The sequence below is a fragment of the Phocoena sinus genome, chromosome 18 (genome assembly GCF_008692025.1).
Source record: "Phocoena sinus isolate mPhoSin1 chromosome 18, mPhoSin1.pri, whole genome shotgun sequence".
NCBI classification, from domain to species: domain Eukaryota; kingdom Metazoa; phylum Chordata; class Mammalia; order Artiodactyla; family Phocoenidae; genus Phocoena; species Phocoena sinus.
Window position 1 is genome coordinate 20,993,574 of NC_045780.1, and position 17,631 is coordinate 21,011,204.

The following is a 17,631-nucleotide window of genomic DNA, read 5'->3' on the forward strand; positions in this document are numbered from 1 at the left end:
TAAATTTAAACTGGTTTCAGCAAAAGTAAAAAAGAATTTAAGAAAATTGACTTCTAGTCCTGATGTTCCAAGTATCTACCATCTCTGTGACTTTGACAAATCAACTTCTGACCATAAATTCTAAGAAGAAAAGGGGTAAAGGGGCTGGACAAGGTTTAGCTTTGTTTTGTTTTAGCTTTAAAATTCTGTGAATTTTCATATCTTGATCTAATAAATATGGATAATTCTTATATTTTTCATCTGTGATAAAGGAAATTCAAATTATTAGATTGAAGCCTTCACTAAAAATATCCTAAAATTATTCTGCTTAATAAGTTAATGTCAGAGATTGCACTTACAAACCTGTTGGCCATATTGTAGTATGCCTTTTATGACTAACTAGTAAACAATATACTGTGTAGTGTGAAAACAGAGATATCGCAACGCAGTAGCCTAGATCTTAGCACAGTGACCTACTTTCAAAAATGGCTATCTCTGTGGAAAAGTTCATGCCATTTTCTTAGACATCTTTTGATCCCAGACTAATTTCTTGCTCAACTGGGCATACTGGGTAGCATGCATTCAGTTTGTGTTTATATGATTCATGTATTAAAATATATATATATATATATATAAATGTGATGGGGTTATCATTTAACATTTTAAGAAAACAGCTCTTCATCTGAGTAATCAGTTATATGATTAAATAAAATTTTTAGTCGATTAGTAGTTATTAATTATAAATATATATCACTAATATGAAACACTTTTTACATTTGATTATTTCAAGATTGCTAAGCATCAGTACCCTTAATATTCTAGTTTATGATAATGTTGCAGCAACAAATATTGACAGATGTTTTGTTCTACTATATTTTCCTCACATAATAGCTGCACTTTGATGTGTATATATTTCGGCCTGAAATTAGAGGTGTGACTTACGAGGGAAATTTTTTTTTTCCTTCAGCTCTTATCTTCTTCACCTCCTGCTGCCCCTATCCTTTGCCACCAGTGTTCTCAGGTCCTGCTGGGGGGACAGAGAAGATCAGAGGTGAAGGGTAGAGATGGCAGAAAGTGGGGTTGGAGCAGTGGGCTGGAGGTAGGGTAGGGAGCATGCAGAGAAGGATCCAAGGTGGATCAGTGGGAGGCGGGAGGGGGGTTGATGGGGAGCAGAAAACATGGTAGTTAGAGGGCAAATAAAAATTACCTTTAAGAAAAAGGAACGTTTTTAAACATCTAGTGGTGATTATTTGGATGATTAAATTAAAAGTAAATACAGTACCTGATTTATATTTGTTGCCAGTGTGACCCTATGCACAGATAAAATGTAAGATTTGCCATACTGTCATCTGTGAAATTAATCACTGACAAAACTTGGTTTTCATTGTAGATCAAAGACCAAGCTCACCAATTCGACATCAGGGAAGGAATGACGAGATTGAGCGTGATGAAAGAAGAGAGGAACGAAGAGTAGTAGACAGAACGGATGATAGAAGAGACGAAAGGCCCAGGGAAAGAGATCGGGAAAGAGAGCGGGAGCGGGAGAGAGAGAGGGAACGGGAGAGGGATCGGGAGAGAGAGAAAGAAAGAGAACTAGAAAGAGAGCGCGCTAGGGAACGGGAGAGGGAGAGAGAGAGAGGGAGAGAGAGAGAGAGAGAAAGAGAGAGACGGGAAAGAGAGAGAGATCGGGACCACGATCGAGAGAGGGAAAGAGAGAGGGAGCGAGACAGGGAAAAAGAGCGGGAGGGGAGAGAGAAGAAAGGGAGCGGGAGAGAGAGCGGGAGAGGAGAGAGAGAGCGAGAGCGAGAAAGAGCGAGAGAAAGGGAGAAAGAGCGAGAACGCCAGAGGGAGTGGGAAGACAAAGACAAAGGACGAGAGGACCGCAGAGAAAAGCGGGAAGATATCCGAGAAGACAGGAATCCAAGAGATGGGCACGAGGAGAGAAAATCAAAGTAAGTGATTGTGAACCAGTTTTTTACATGTCAGTGAGGAATTCAGAAAGTTCCATTTAATGCTTCTCGGGGGCCCCTAATATCCTCTTAATTCTTTTTCCTCTCCACATTTTCCTGTATTTTAGTTTTATTATATGTATTTGGTGTTCAACATCTTTTGAATTGTCTAGGAAAAAACAGTTTTCCCATTCTACTATTTCTGTATCCAAGGGATATAGTTAATAATTCTTGTTTACTGTTTGATTACAGCCATCTAAAAAAAATTAAGTTAGTTATTTTTGGCTGGCTTGGGTCTTTGTTGCTGTGCGCGGGTTTTCTCTAGTTGTGGTGCATGGGGGCTACTCTGAGTTGTGGTGCGCGGGCTTCTCATTGCAGTGGCTTCTCTTGTTGCAGCTCATGGGCTCTAGGCGCGTAGGCTTCAGTAGTTGTGGTGCACGGGCTTATTTGCTCCGTGGCATGTGGGATCTTCCCGGACCAGGGCTCGAACCCGTGTCCCCTGCATTGGCGGGCAGATTCTTAACCACTGTGCCACCAGAGAAGCCCAATTACAGCCATTTTTGATGGTACATTGGTTTATTTGACTGCTACAGACTTGTTTTTAACAGGAATCCAACCTAAAAGTGGTAGCATCAGTGGGTTTATGTCCCATCATATCCACTTTATAAGTATTTAATGGAGTTGGCTTGTCACCAAGACATAATGCTTGTGCTGTTCCTGATAATCCTTTATGAGTTCTGTGTACGTATAAGTCTAGAGTCACTACCCCCAGGCTGCAGAAGCATTTACAGTGTCTTAGAACTGAGGAAATTCTGGAACCACTGCATGGCTAGAAGGAGATGAGAGATAGGGAGGTATCCTCTCTTGGGTTGTGGAGTTATAGTAGATTATTGGAATAAAAAGATGTGTTCTTATTATCTTATATATCTGAGGGCATCTTCTCTCTTCTTTCTTTTCTTTCTCTCTTTGTTTTTCTTTTTTTTTTTAATATCAGTAAGAATTTATTTGCTCTGGTATCTGGGAAGTCCAGGGTTAGTTTTTGTTTTGATGTGACTATATCCAGATTCTCAAACAAACATAGAGTGGTGTATCTCCACTGTTCTTTTTCTGTATTAGTTTTAGACTCAGAAGGCTTTTACCGAAATGATGGCTAGGATGACCCCAGGGTTATACCTATCAGCTCAGTAGCCCTCTCTGTGCTGGGGCTGTCATCAGTAGAGGAGTTAGATAAGAGAGCTAAGCCAATCACTATAGCCATGAGAAATCTGGACTCTGATTGGCCACTTTTGAGGTTCTTTAGATATAAAACCAAACATATCAAAATTGTTTTTTTTTTTCAAATACCAACTAGAATAGAGGGTATATTTAAGTTTGTTAAGACAAACTGGAAATAGTTTATATATCCTCAATTTCTTTGCCTCTACCTCTACCTTATTTGCCTCATGGTGAATACACTCTCTGCTTTAGGCTTTTTTCATCATTGCTATTATGGATTTTGGTTATAAACAAACAACGTAGCACAGAAATGGAGGCTTCTTCCATTAGGTCTTGCCTTCCCTTCAGTCTGCAGCCAAGGTTTTCTGTAGTTCACTCTCGCTTCCCTCTCGCCACATTAAAAAAAAATCTCACATTAACATAAAATTGATAATACCTTTCACACATGCAGGCACACAGTACATTATTATTTCTCTTCTCTGACCTCTTTAACTCTCTATCTTCTAAGATTAAAATTCTGAAATCTTTGCTATTTATTTATTATTATTTAATCCTATGCTTTGATTATATTTTACATGGCTCTGATCTCAGCTTACAGTAGCCAAAATTTCTTCTAGTTTTTCGTGGCTAGACATTCCAAGCATTGACAAGGGCCCCAGAAATTTAGGAGTCAGTAGCTCTATAAAGTAACTAGTTATATGAGGTTAACATCTTGATGTTTTCATCAATTATATTGTCATCTCAGTAGTTGAATTTATCCAGCACTTTTGTTTTTAACCATGGTTATGAGGAAGGTGTGTTGAATTGCCGTAGTATTTATTTTACTCTAATTTTGTTTCTGTAGATACTTCCTTGAAATTAAATTTCGTTTTTTTGCATGTTTTATATTTTCTTATGTTATCAATTATCTCTTGCTGTGTATCAAACCACATGAGAAGTTAGAAGTTTAAAACAACCCCATGTGTTTGGTCATGATTCTGTGGGTTAGCAATTTTGTCTCGGTTCAGCAGAGTGGCTCTTCTCCTGGTCTCACTTGGGATCACTCATGCTTCTCCAGTCATTCTGGCAGTTCAGCTCAGTCTGAATGACCCAACGTGGCCTCACTCACATGTCTGGCAGTTGGTGTTGGCTGTTGCTTAGGGCATCTTATTTTCTCTTCCATATGACCTCTCATCCTCCAGTAGTCTAAACTCTACTTTTGCATATGATAGTAGAAACATACCAAGAAGGCAAAAGCAGAAGCTGCAAGGCCTTTTGAGTCCTAAATGTCCAAACTTAAACTGTCATTTTCACCACATCTTCCTGTCGTGGTAAGTCACTGGGCCAGCCCAGATTCAAAGAATGGGGACAGAGACTGCCTAATGATGGCAGGAGCTTTTGATAAGGAATTGCACAAGCTTGGGCCTGTGAGTTGTCATACTACATCTGGGGTCTCCTTTTCCACCTGGTTACTCATCTATATGAATGAGCTGTCAAGGAGAAAATGTGCTCATGTGCTGCAGTGTTTCTCAACTTTTAGCCATAGTATTTACAAACATTGTTAGCTTAAAAAAAAAAGTGGTCAAAATTTAACAAAAATATAGGAAAACACTAGAATAACTTAAGTATCCAGAGATATGTCACTAGTCATTTAAAGTTTAACTGAAGAACAAGAAATATAGTGAACATATGAATTATTTTATTAATTTGTCACCAAGCAGATGATATAGTTCTAAGAGATGAGAAGAAACCGATTTTTACAGTGTACCCACAACATGCCTGGCACTGGTTTTATGACATAACTAACTTATTCCTCATTGCAATTTTATGAGATGGACCCCCATTTTTTCAGCTATTTTCAGATGAGAAAGCTAAGAATGACTTCAAGGAATTTACCTAAGGTTGCATAATAAGTAACATGACTAGAAGTTGAACTCAAGTCCTTTTTGACTCCAAAGCCAATACTAGATTTTCTCATTTGGCTTCCCAACATAAGGTATTTCTATACCATAAAAAGGTAAAACTAATGAATAATTTTCAGTAGACGGTACATTGATTCCTCTGCTATATGTTACCACTTCGTAGTAGTTAAATCTGGTGAATTTCAGTGAGTTATTCTACATCTACATGAAAAAAATAAGAGGTGGTGCCATGTATTTTAAGTCCACAGTTGTAAGTCTTAACAAATGAAGAATTTTATTAGATGCTGAATACCCTTTGTATGATATAGATAGCTCTGAGAGTATTGGGTTTTGGTTTTTTTTTTTGGTTTTAATTGTGTTCTCTTTATTTTTTGCCAGTGTTACCTTTATTTATTTTTAATTTTTATTAGAGTATAGTTGATTTACAATGTTCTGTTAGTTTCAGGTGTACAGCAGAGTGAGTCAGTTATACATATACATACATCCGCTCTTTTTTTTTTTTTAAGATTCTTTACCCATATAGGTCATTACAGAGTACTGAGTAGAGTTCCCTGTGCTGTACAGCGGATTCTTATTAGTTGTCTATTTTATATATAGTAGTGTGTATATCTCAATCCCAGTCTCCCAATTTATCCCACCCCACCCTTATCCCCTGGTAACCATAAGTTTGTTTTCTACAAACTCCCGTTTTGTGAATAAGTTCATTTGAGTGTTATCTTTACTTAGATTGCTAATTGTGATGGAACACTTAAAGTTCTGGATGAAGCAGGAATACACTATTTTTTGAGACCTAAAATTCATAATTTATTGATTATTGGATATTCATTCATTTATATAATAGAAAATTACCATAGAATTTCCATCACTACCATTTTCTCATTCTATTTTTTTTGTTTCTTTCTTGCCATACTCTGTCACTTTTTTTTTTTTTTTTGCTGTACGCGGGCCTCTCACTGCTGTGGCCTCTCCCGTTGCGGAGCACAGGCTCTGGACGCGCAGGCCCAGCGGCCATGGCTCACGGGCCCAGCCGCTCCGCAGCATGTGGGATCTTCCCGGACCAGGGCTCGAACCCATGTGCCCTGCATCAGCAGTCGGACTCTCAACCACTACGTCACCAGGGAAGCCCTCTTTTTTTTTTTTTAACATCTTTATTGGAGTATAATTGCTTTACAATGTTGTGTTAGTTTCTGCTGTACCACAAAGTGAATCAGCTGTATGTATACATGTATCCCCATATCCCCTCCCTCTTGCGCCTCCCTCCCACCCTCCCTATCCCAGCCCTCTAGGTGGTCACAAAGCAGCGAGCTGATCTCCCTGTGCTATGCAGCTGCTTCACACTAGCTTCTGATAGTGTTATAATCCTACAATTATACATTCTGGTTACAGCAAAAAATAATAGTAAAAATGTAGTAAAGAAATCTTTTTCATCCCCTGGAATTTTATAAATTACATTTGTCCAATTTAGGAAGCGCTATAGAAATGAAGGGAGTCCTAGCCCTCGTCAGTCACCTAAGCGCCGGCGAGAACATTCTCCTGACAGTGACACCTACAACAGTGGAGATGATAAAAGTAAGCAGGATCTGTTTTCCACGTTTCTATAGTCATATTCATTTGTAACCACGAGACCATTCTTTCACATCAATACGAAATGATGAATTAAGATTTAAAATGTTTTCTTGCTCTACTGCCTCTGAATATCTCCCATTGTGACTAAAGTGTGTGTTAGAAATAGTCATTCTGCCATAATGGCACTGTCATTTCCTACTAGTTGTAGTAAAGCCATATTTTTATTTTTACTGAAGTTGTTATTTTTAAACTTTTAAAATGAAAAGGGAGACATTGGTTTATTATTTGTAGGTAGCATGCAATATTGTTAACATGTTGAAAGTGTGATTACTTCTATCTTTTTGTATAGATGAAAAACACAGACTCTTGAGCCAGGTTGTTCGACCTCAAGAATCTCGTTCTCTTAGTCCATCCCACCTTACAGAAGACAGGCAGGGTAGGTGGAAAGAGGAAGATCGTAAACCAGAAAGAAAAGAAAGTTCAAGGCGCTATGAAGAGCAGGAGTTCAAAGAGAAAGTTTCTTCTGTAGATAAGCAGAGAGAACAGACAGAAATCACAGAGAGCTCAAGAACTCGTTCACAAGACATGATAGGACACCACCCATCTGAAGATCGAGACACATCTGATCGAGCTCATGATGAAAATAAGAAAAAAGCAAAAATTCAAAAGAAACCTATTAAGAAAAAGAAAGAAGATGATGTTGGAATGGACAGGGGTAACACAGAGACAATGTCTGAAGATGGTCAAGTATTTTCACCAAAAAAAGGACAGAAGAAGAAAACGGTTGAAAAAAAGCGTAAAAGGTCCAAAGGTGATTCTGACATTTCTGATGAAGAAGCAGTCCAGCAGAGTAAGAAGAAGAGAGGCCCACGGACTCCCCCTATCACAGCCAAGGAGGAATTGGTTGAAATGCACAATGATAAGGATGGCGCTATGGAGGATCCTCAGAAGAAAGAAGATACAGCGTTCAGTGACTGGTCTGATGAGGATGTGCCTGACCGTGCAGAGGTGACAGAAGCAGAGCACGCTGCCACAGCTGCTACTCCTGGAAGGACTCCTTCCCCGTCTTCTCTTCCTCCTCCTCCTCCTCCTCTTGCCACGACGACGACTCCCGCTGCCACCACCTTCAACACGTTGACCACCAGCATTTCCACCTCTTCCATCCCAGCCAACACCACCAACACTTTTACCAGTGAAGACTCACATAGAAAATGCCATAGAACACGAGTGGAAAAGGTAGAGGCACCTCATGTTACTATAGAAGATGCACCACATCGCAAGCCAGTGGATCAAAAGAGGAGTAGCAGCCTTGGCAGCAATCGGAGTAATCGTAGTCATACATCTGGCCGTCTCCGCTCCCCGTCCAATGATTCTGCACATCGAAGTGGGGATGACCAAAGTGGCCGAAAGAGAGTACTGCATAGTGGCTCAAGAGACAGAGAAAAAACAAAAAGTCTAGAAATCACAGGAGAGAGAAAATCTAGGATTGATCAGCTAAAGCGTGGAGAACCCAGTCGAAGTACTTCTTCAGGTAATAAAAATGAAGTATAATCTAACCACTGTTTCCTATGTTAGTATATTTGTATATTTTGTACAGTTTTATGCTTTGTTCAAATCATAATTTTAAAGTAAATGCTAAATTGGTTACTTTATATGCTGCCTTAAATTTCAAGGAACCTAAAAGCTTAACCATCCCACCAAAATGTTACCTGTTATCACATTACTAGCAGCATTATAGTAGAGGTACATTCAATGAAGTCAGTTTAATATCAGGATTTTAGTAGTATATCTTGGTGGAAATACTTACGTATTCAAGTCCTCTATTGATGCCTAAAATTTTAACCTTCTGCCTCTTCTTCCTGCAACCAATACTTTCTCTTTTGACCACAGAAAATAAGGTAGGGGGATAGGAAGAGGTCAGATAATGATCATTTCTTTTACTGCTTAAACACTTTATGTATTTATTTCTTTGAAGATATTTTGTGGTTATAGTGGAAATAAACAAGGAAACATGCTTTTTACATATTTTAATTAACACTTGGAGAGATGGAATTTTTCATTAAGATGGGTCCTTTGGATAATTTAAAATAAATATAGAAATAGATAAATTGTCAGTTTTGAAGGGCCTTAAAATGAAGCCTTTTATTTCCATTTTATCACGTGTTAACTCTTTGTATATGGTGTATTTATTTTAGATCGCCAGGATTCAAGAAGCCATAGTTCAAGAAGAAGTTCTCCTGAGTCAGATCGACAGGTCCATTCAAGATCAGGGTCGTTTGATAGCAGAGATAGGCTTCAAGAGCGTGATCGTTACGAGCATGAGAGAGAACGGGAGAGAGAGAGGAGAGATACACGGCAGAGAGAATGGGAGCGAGATGCCGATAAAGATTGGCCCCGGAACAGGGACCGAGATCGACTGCGGGAACGGGAGAGAGAACGAGACAAAAGGAGAGACTTGGACAGGGAAAGGGAGAGATTAATCTCTGATTCTATGGAAAGGGACAGGGACAGAGACAGAACTTTTGAGAGTCCTCAAATAGAGTCTGTAAAACGCAGTGAAGCAAAACTGGAGAGTGAACATGAGAGAGACCTAGAAGGCACTTCCCGGGACTCTTTAGCTTTGGAAAAAGAAAGAATGGATAAAGATCTAGGATCTCTGCAGGGATTTGAAGATACAAATAAAGCTGAGAGAACAGAGAGTATGGAAGGTGAGTGTCACGCCTTTTTGTCGTTTTCAATGCTCCATTCCTTTTCAGATTTCATAGCAAACAAATATTTCCTTTTGAAAGGTCATCTGATACACATATTGACTCCATTGTTATAGGGAAAATAGAGTTTATAAGGAAAAGCCTTATAATACTTAAAAAATGTGTTCCACTCATTAGTACTATCAAGGTAGACTTGGTTCAAATAAGCCTAAATGAAATAAATGATTACAGTCGTCCCTCAGTCCCTCAGTATCTGCAGGAATGGGTTCCAGAGCCCTCCACAGATAGTAAAATCTGGGCATGCTCAGGTACCTTATTAAAATGACTTCCCACTCCTAGAATGAGGGACCCTGAGAAGGCCACATCCACCCTTTTGCCCACTCAGAGCCAGCCTCAGCTATGGACATCCACTCTCCAATCCTTCACCCCTGATAATGCTATACAAGCTGACTTACGCCTCTGCACTCTGAATGAGCTTCCTTCTCTAGGCTTCTCTGTACCTGCTCTTCCCATTGCCTGATAGACCTTTTATCTTCTCTTACTCAAACTGCAAGTCCCAGTTTATGCATTATTTCCTCTACGAAGCCTTCTCTGCTAAAGGTGCTTTACTCTTTCAAATCGCCGTAGCACCTTGTTTATACATCTTTAATAGCATCCCTGTGCCATATTATAATTATTTTTCCATAGTTTTCTCACCACTATACTGTACTCCTTTGTTAGGCACCATAGCTTTTCATTTCTTTATCATCAAGACTCTAGTAAGGACACAATAAATGGCTGATGAATGAAAATATGTTCTGCTGTGCATACATGTTCTGCATCTTATTCTTTGGTGAATTATAGCCCAGGTTAACAATAGTAATGGCCCCCCTGAAAATTCTTCTGGAAGTTCTGCCTCCACTACACCATTGTTCTGACATAACCTCTCTACTTCAAGCCCCGAAGAAACTTCTGGGATACTTAGTACATAAGCAGTAATATTTTATATTCTTTTTATTTGCTGTATTGTAGCACTAGTCCCAGAATAAAATTCACATTCTTTTAAAACTATAAACATCCTTACATCTTTTGGTTATTTGGTTAGATATATTCCAATACGCCAACTGTTAACATATTTTTTCTACTTGACAAAAACATTTCTGCCTCAGTGGTCTTCACATTTTTATCTCAAATCTGAATTTAAATGGCATCAGTTTGTGAGCCATAGCACTATTAGAGGTACAACCTTGGGTATAATTGAACATAATTTTAACCAATCATTGTAATATCTCTCTTGTGATAGGAGTTCGTGCCCTTCATCCCTAAAATATACCATTCATTGGTTGTGATCACAGATAACATAGCATAGAAATTTAGAGGTGAATTACCTATTGTGAAATGCAAAATTTTATCCCGTTAAAGTAGGACAATGAGTTTGATAAAGCTTGAAAAGTTAAAAATCCTATTATTTGCATTTATGTTTAGATGTATATCTGTGTAATGAAGTTATTAAAATTGTTTACTTTAGAAGTGAATGGTGGGGGTATGAGGAGATTACTACAGAATTTAATAGAGTAGAAAATTATTAGAATGACTAGAAACATCTCATAGTTTATTATATTTTATTTGCTGTAAGTTTTATAAAGCATGCTTGTTGCATTTTTGAGAACTAGTGTTGTAAACTCAGTAAAGTGTATGGATAACACCTGATTAGAAGTATTAAGGGTGCTGTATAGTTTTATGATAATTCAAGTTCACAACTAAGTCACCAGGAGACAAAGCTTTAGCCTAGGTAGTTGAGAAAAGTTGGTAAAGAAAGAAATGGAAGGCACGCTAGTGGTTAAAGTTTCAAATAAATTTTACTAATTAGTTTGCAAGTTCTTTAAAATTAATGAATTTATTTTGATAAAGAAATTAATGCATCCTTTTGAAATTAGATTTCTCTGGACTTAAAGTTTTATTATAAAAAATTAACAATGTAATATCAACATTAACATGTTAGTGGTAGATTTTCTCATATTTTAATTGTAATCTTATAACTTATTTTGATATTGCTGTCCATATTGTGTTCTTGGCATTAAAACTAAATTTAATTTTTAAGTTTTCTTTTGGAGGTATCAAGTGTTATGAATAATTAAATATAGATTTCAAATAAAAAATGCTTTTCAACTTTTCTTAGTGTACACAGCCTCTCCTCTTTGTTTTCACTTAGATAACCCTTTCCCTTAACACTCTCTTTGGCATGAAATTAATTTTTCTGTTTAGCAGGAGATGACGAATCCAAGTTAGATGATGTGCATTCGTTAGGATCTGGTGCTGGAGAAGGATATGAGCCAATTAGTGATGATGAACTAGATGAAATTCTGGCAGGTGATGCTGAAAAGAGGGAGGACCAACAGGATGAGGAGAAGATGCCAGGTAATCATTTGCAGAGGTGGTTGAATGTAAGAAATATTTAATTATGGTATTGTGATATTCTTTGTTCCCTTTCATGCTGTAAGAATTGATAAGATGCAGTTAGAATTTTCCCATTTTGATTAAATGTTTTAATTAACATAGAAGGGCCAATAAAATGAAAATTATAGTTAATGTGCTCTGCTCATTTTTAAGTAGACATTGCCTATAAATTGGAAAGGGCATTATTTAAAATAGCACAATTGTAAGATTTCCTATCAAGCAGTGATTGTCTAGCAGTGTTCTAGATGGTAGGTGTATGGTACAGAGCTTCACAACTGTGCTGCCGCAAACCAACTTTTGAAACGACCGTTCAGAAATTTCCAAAGGTCGAGGTTATATTTGAACACTGTTTACATACTTCTCTCTCTCAATTTTCTAAATTCAGTAATCATTTCCATTTATAGTACTTTATTCATTGCCAGAACTTCCTCCAGTGACTGTACCATGAAGCAGCTACCTTCAGTGTTCTTGTTGAATCATCCCAATTAGTCTAATTGTTACTAACAATTTTTTTTTAATCATAGGGTCTTTGCTTTGTTTGGGTATACAGAATATTAAATTCTTATTTTGACTTAATTTGCTCTTACATTTTACAGTTTTTTCTAATGTATAGTATATATATGAGTGTTATTTTTATTATTATCAGCTATTAGGTATTTCTGAATAGAACATTATTTTGTTAATTTCCTAAACTCTGACTTATCAGTGGATAGATTATTCTCAATTTTAATCTTAGCCACTGCCTGAATCTTAAATTTATTTCATAATGAATCATTTGTTTTTAAAAGGTGAACTGTGTCTGTACATGCATGCATGCACACATGCAAACTAAATACACTCCTGGATTTACTTACTTAACCCTTGAAATGACTCTGGTACCAAGCTTCAAAATGTCAGACCTAATATAGTGAAATGATGGAGTTCTTTCATTGAGGATCTCTCAAGCAATTTAAATGCATTATTTGTAGGAATGGGTTTGCTTAGGTGTTTGTTTGCTCGCCTTTTTTTTTTGGTTTTTGGGTTTTTTATTGAAGTATAATTGACATACATTAGTTTCAGGTACACAACGTAATGATTTGACATTTGTATACATTGCAACATGATCACCACATTAAGTCTAGTTACCATCTGTCGCCATGCAAAGTTACAAAGTTTTTTTTCTTGTGATGAGAACTTTTCAGATATACTTTCTAGCAACTTTTAATGTTGAAATACAATATTATTGACTATAGTTACCATGCTATACATTACATCCCCATGATTTATTTATAATTGCAAGTTCGTACCGCTTGATACCCTTGACACATTTTGTCTAAACTTCACATTCCTTCCCCTCTGGAAGCCACCAGTCTCTGTATCTATGAGTTTGGTTTTCTTTTTGTTTGATTCTTTTCATTTTAGATTCCACATATAAATGAAATGGGGGGGGGGGGGGCGGAGGCACTCGCCTGTGACCTCTTCGCCTCTTTTCCTTTGGTGAGAAAGTTATTTGTAAAGGTCCTTAAGATTCTAAATTTTAGCTTTTATAGAAAATCTTTTGTTTTAAGAATGTGCCTTTTTTGATTTATATTACTTGTTATTTAATGCTTTCTGTGGCTTGGAATCTCTATTTCTCTATACATAACGAGAATGTATTTCTTGGCGTAATAAAATTCTGTTCTTTAACTTTTTGTAGATCCATTAGATGTGATAGATGTGGACTGGTCTGGTCTTATGCCAAAGCATCCAAAAGAACCACGAGAGCCTGGGGCTGCACTCTTAAAATTCACGCCTGGAGCCATTATGCTGAGAATTGGGATCTCTAAAAAGTTGGCTGGTTCTGAACTCTTTACTAAAGTCAAAGAAACATGTCAGAGACTTTTAGAAAAACCCAAAGGTAATTCCGTCCCACTTTGACTACATAATGTTTAATATAAACATTAAGGTGCCTTTGAAAAGGATTCTGTTCTCATGTAGCAGTTACAGTATAAGAACTTTTTTTGTTTTTGAGGACTCACTTATTTTCAGTATTTAATCCTCATGGTCAAAGTTTGTTTTAATTTATTTTGAGAAAAATTTAAGCCTACAGAAAAGTTGTAAACATAGCACAATGATCTTACTGTATCAAAGTTACTTTTTAACAGGTAAGTTCTAATGTCAAAGTGCTCAGTGGTTTACCCAGGGCTAAAGGAAGTGAACTAGATATTGTTCATATCTAAGCAAATTGGTTATCTTGGCAACCCTTTCCCCCGGGAAATGGGGAATTCTACTCAAATGCAGATGTTTAGGTTGAGCCTTTAACAAAGTGGTTAAGAGCTTAGTCTCCGGGCCAGATGGCCTGGATTCCAACAGGCACACCACTTACTAGCTGTTATTTAATTTATGTGTTACTGTTATCATCTACAAGCTGGGAATAATTACACCACCAATCAATTGTTCCATATGATTGTTAGGAGGAACAAATGAGTTGTTACAAGTAAAACACTTAGAATAGTTTCTCACATACAGTGATGCTCAGTAAATATGAGCTGCTGCTATTTAGTTTAAAACATTTTATCGCATTGATTTTAGACCTTACTGCTACAGCTTTTCATTATTCCAGAACACTTTTAGTTTATAGGGTCCTTTGTTTTCTGTTTCTCTGGTACCTAGCTTATTATGTTTTGGCAGCTTATTAAGACTTTATTAATGGGGAGGAGGAGTGTAAAACAGGAGGAAAGGAGGTAAAAGGTGAAAGCACTAAGATTATTTAATGTTATGTCACATTCATTAGAGTAAAAAAGTTTAGGAAAAAGAATTGAGCTTTTACTAAATTGAAAAAAAATTGTTTTATGTGTTTCATGATTCATGTTCTTTCTTCATCTGTTAGCATAAGCAGTAAGACTCTTGATTTTAATACGGCTTAGTATACGTAGAACGTATGTGTAAGAAACAAACTATAATGGTGAATCTGTGTTAACCTGACAGATGACCAGTGTCTTGAGTTCTTGCCCCACTCTTTCTACTTTGATTGGTTCTGTGATCTTAAGTAACTCTTGTGGACATAAAATGATGTAATGAAATCCCTAAGTTCTTATCCACATCTACAGCTCTTTGCTCCTGTGTCTCTTGCTAATGGCATTTAAAGTTAAAATCTATTGCGTAGTTAGCAAAATCAGGCTATAGTTTGTCCCTGACTAATGATCACTTACTTTAAACAATGAAAACGTACACTGTAAAGAAGGATTTGATTGTCCTTACCAAGTAGTCCTATTTTTTGGTGGTATGATAGCTTTGTTAGAGAACTAATATATGATACTGAATATAAGTTCCCTAAGGAATAGGACTGTTTTGTTTACTGCTGTATTGTCTAGTGATCTATTCTTACTAATTATGCCATTGCCTTGAAAAGTACCTGACACATAGTAGGTATTCAATAAATATTTGTGAAATAACTGATTTTTTTCTAATCTATTCTGTCTGTTTCTGTGCCCCAGTGCTGAAGAAAGTATATCTCCACTCCCTATGTAATTTTTAAATTCTAAGGCTTAAAACAGAAAACTTGAATATGTACTGAAATTTAAATTGCTTTTGTCCAGGTTTTCTGATTATAGTATGATTAAGTTCTTTGAAGCTAAACTTTCCCAGTTATTTTAGTTCCTTTGGTTTACTTGTACTTATATACGTGTTTAATCTGTCTCGAGTTATTTGGTGCTGGTCAGTTCAAAACCAGGAAGAGACTAAGTTTAGCCATGTTATACGTTCTAGGGAGGTTTGCAAGTGTGTTTTATAGTCTACTGTTGTGAAAGCAGAAAAGATGTAAATAAAAAGTAATTTGTCCTAATGAGCAATTTTCAAGGAAGTGCATGGACTCAATGGAGGTTTCTTTATTTGTATCTATAGTAGAATGGTGGTGAATGTTTGGTGCTTTTTTCTTTTTAATAGTCTGCATTATATGACTGTGTCATTGGTTGGCTCAAACATTGGTATGGCTGAATTACCTGAGGAACTGCCTTTTCCCCTAACGGGATACCCACTAAGGTATCCTAGTTCTAACTGTGGAGAGTCTGTAGGTCTGGTGGTAGAGCCCTGGCACTGTATTTTTTTAAAACTGCTCAGATGATTCTGATAGACATCAAAGTTTGTGAACTATTTCTGAGTTTTTATTTACATTTATTTTTGCTTTTGTTATAAACTTATTCACTAAGTGTATAACTTATCAACTAGGTATATTACATGAGACAGGTTTCTTGTTAATTATCTAATCTGTTTATGCTCTGCAGTTCAGGAAATGAAATATGTAATGCAATTTCCTTAATTCTCAAATGCCTGTTTTGTTTTTACCTAGGTGTTACTTACTATTTCCCTTTGTGGCTCTAGCAATAACCGGTTTGATCACGTTGCTATAGAAACACTACCTGATACCATTCATACTCTTGGCCAACTCCTGGAATGTTAACTTTGAAGTTACTACTCTTTGTTATTTATTTAGATTAATGATTGACCCTATTCTGTAAATTTTGATTTCTTGTCTATTTTAACTCAATCTCTATTTTTATTAAGTGTTTTCTCCCTACTTTGCATGTTATGACTTAAAACTAAGTGATTTTGATACATTGTCCCAGGTTTTTACTGTGACCAAATATTGGATAAAATTTGCAGATTATCTAACAAACAGCTAATCACTTTCCTAAGTTTTTTAGGGTTCACAGAATGTAGTCACATTACTACATTTGAATCTTACCATAATAAAGTCCTGAATCTAGAACTTTTAGTAGTTGATGGTACACAATATATTGAATTTGATTTTACTAATTCTTAACTTGAACTTTTTTCCCATAGTAATCCGTGTCTAAATTCTGTCTCCCAATTCTGCTTTTCTTATATCTTAAAGTGGCTATCAGAGTATTTATTTTTGTTTGAGCCTAGCACCAAAACTACATACTGGAGTTCTCTCACAGAGAACATATTGCCTTTAATATGAAATAGTTTTCACCACTGTTGGTAACTTTGATAAAGTATAGATAAACTTAGTATAGCTAGACTTTGTGGAATATTCATCTAAGCAGTTGATAACACTTCTATTTTCAGAAACCTTAATGTGTTTATTTTTTATTGAAAGACGCAGACAATCTTTTTGAACATGAATTGGGGGCTCTCAACATGGCTGCATTACTACGAAAAGAGGAAAGAGCAAGTCTTCTTAGTAATCTTGGACCATGCTGTAAAGCATTATGCTTCAGGCGGGATTCTGCAATCCGGAAGCAGCTTGTTAAAAATGAGAAGGTACTGTTGTTTCCTTAGAAAAGTTGGAACATGTCTGTTGAGTAGTATGGATGACATATTCTTCATTTGATTGCTTTAAGGTGAAATTAAGGTCTCATGATCTGCTTTTATAAGTTTGGTTTCCCAGTCTTTTACACATGTAAAAGAAAGAATTTTATTAGAATTTATAGTACTTTTTATTTTACTTTAATAGTTTTGAATAACATTTGTTTTGAATAACATTGTTATTGGTACTGGAAAAAAAATTGTTTTTTTAACATCTCTATTGGGGTATAATTGCTTTACAATGGTGGGTTTCTCTTTATAACAAAGTGTATCAGTTGTACATATACATATGTTCCCATATCTCTTCCCTCTTGCGTCTCTCTCCCTCCCACCCTCCCTATCCCACCCCTCCAGGCGGTCACAAAGCACCGAGCTGATCTCCCTGTGCTATGCGGCTGCTTCCCACTAGCTATCTGTTTTACGTTTGGTAGTGTATATACGTCCATGCCTCTCTCTCGCTTTGTCACAGCTCACCCTTCACCCTCCACATATCCTCAGGTCCATTCTCCAGTAGGTCTGTGTCTTTATTCCTGTCTTACTCTTAGGTCCTTCATGACATTTTTTTTCTTAAATTCCATATATATGTGT

General features: G+C 36.7%; 1 protein-coding gene across 1 annotated transcript in view; it reads left to right on the plus strand.

Annotated features, from left to right (window-relative positions):
* ZC3H13 (zinc finger CCCH-type containing 13) overlaps window positions 1-13,650 on the plus strand; it is an 80,197-nt gene extending 66,547 nt beyond the window's left edge. Inside the window, 8 exon segments of the mRNA XM_032611205.1 lie at window positions 1,370-1,723; window positions 1,726-1,765; window positions 1,767-1,931; window positions 6,510-6,613; window positions 6,960-8,141; window positions 8,806-9,318; window positions 11,563-11,715; window positions 13,430-13,650. Coding sequence (XP_032467096.1) covers window positions 1,370-1,723; window positions 1,726-1,765; window positions 1,767-1,931; window positions 6,510-6,613; window positions 6,960-8,141; window positions 8,806-9,318; window positions 11,563-11,715; window positions 13,430-13,650 — 2,732 coding nt within the window.
* The last annotated feature ends 3,981 nt before the right edge of the window (window positions 13,651-17,631 follow it).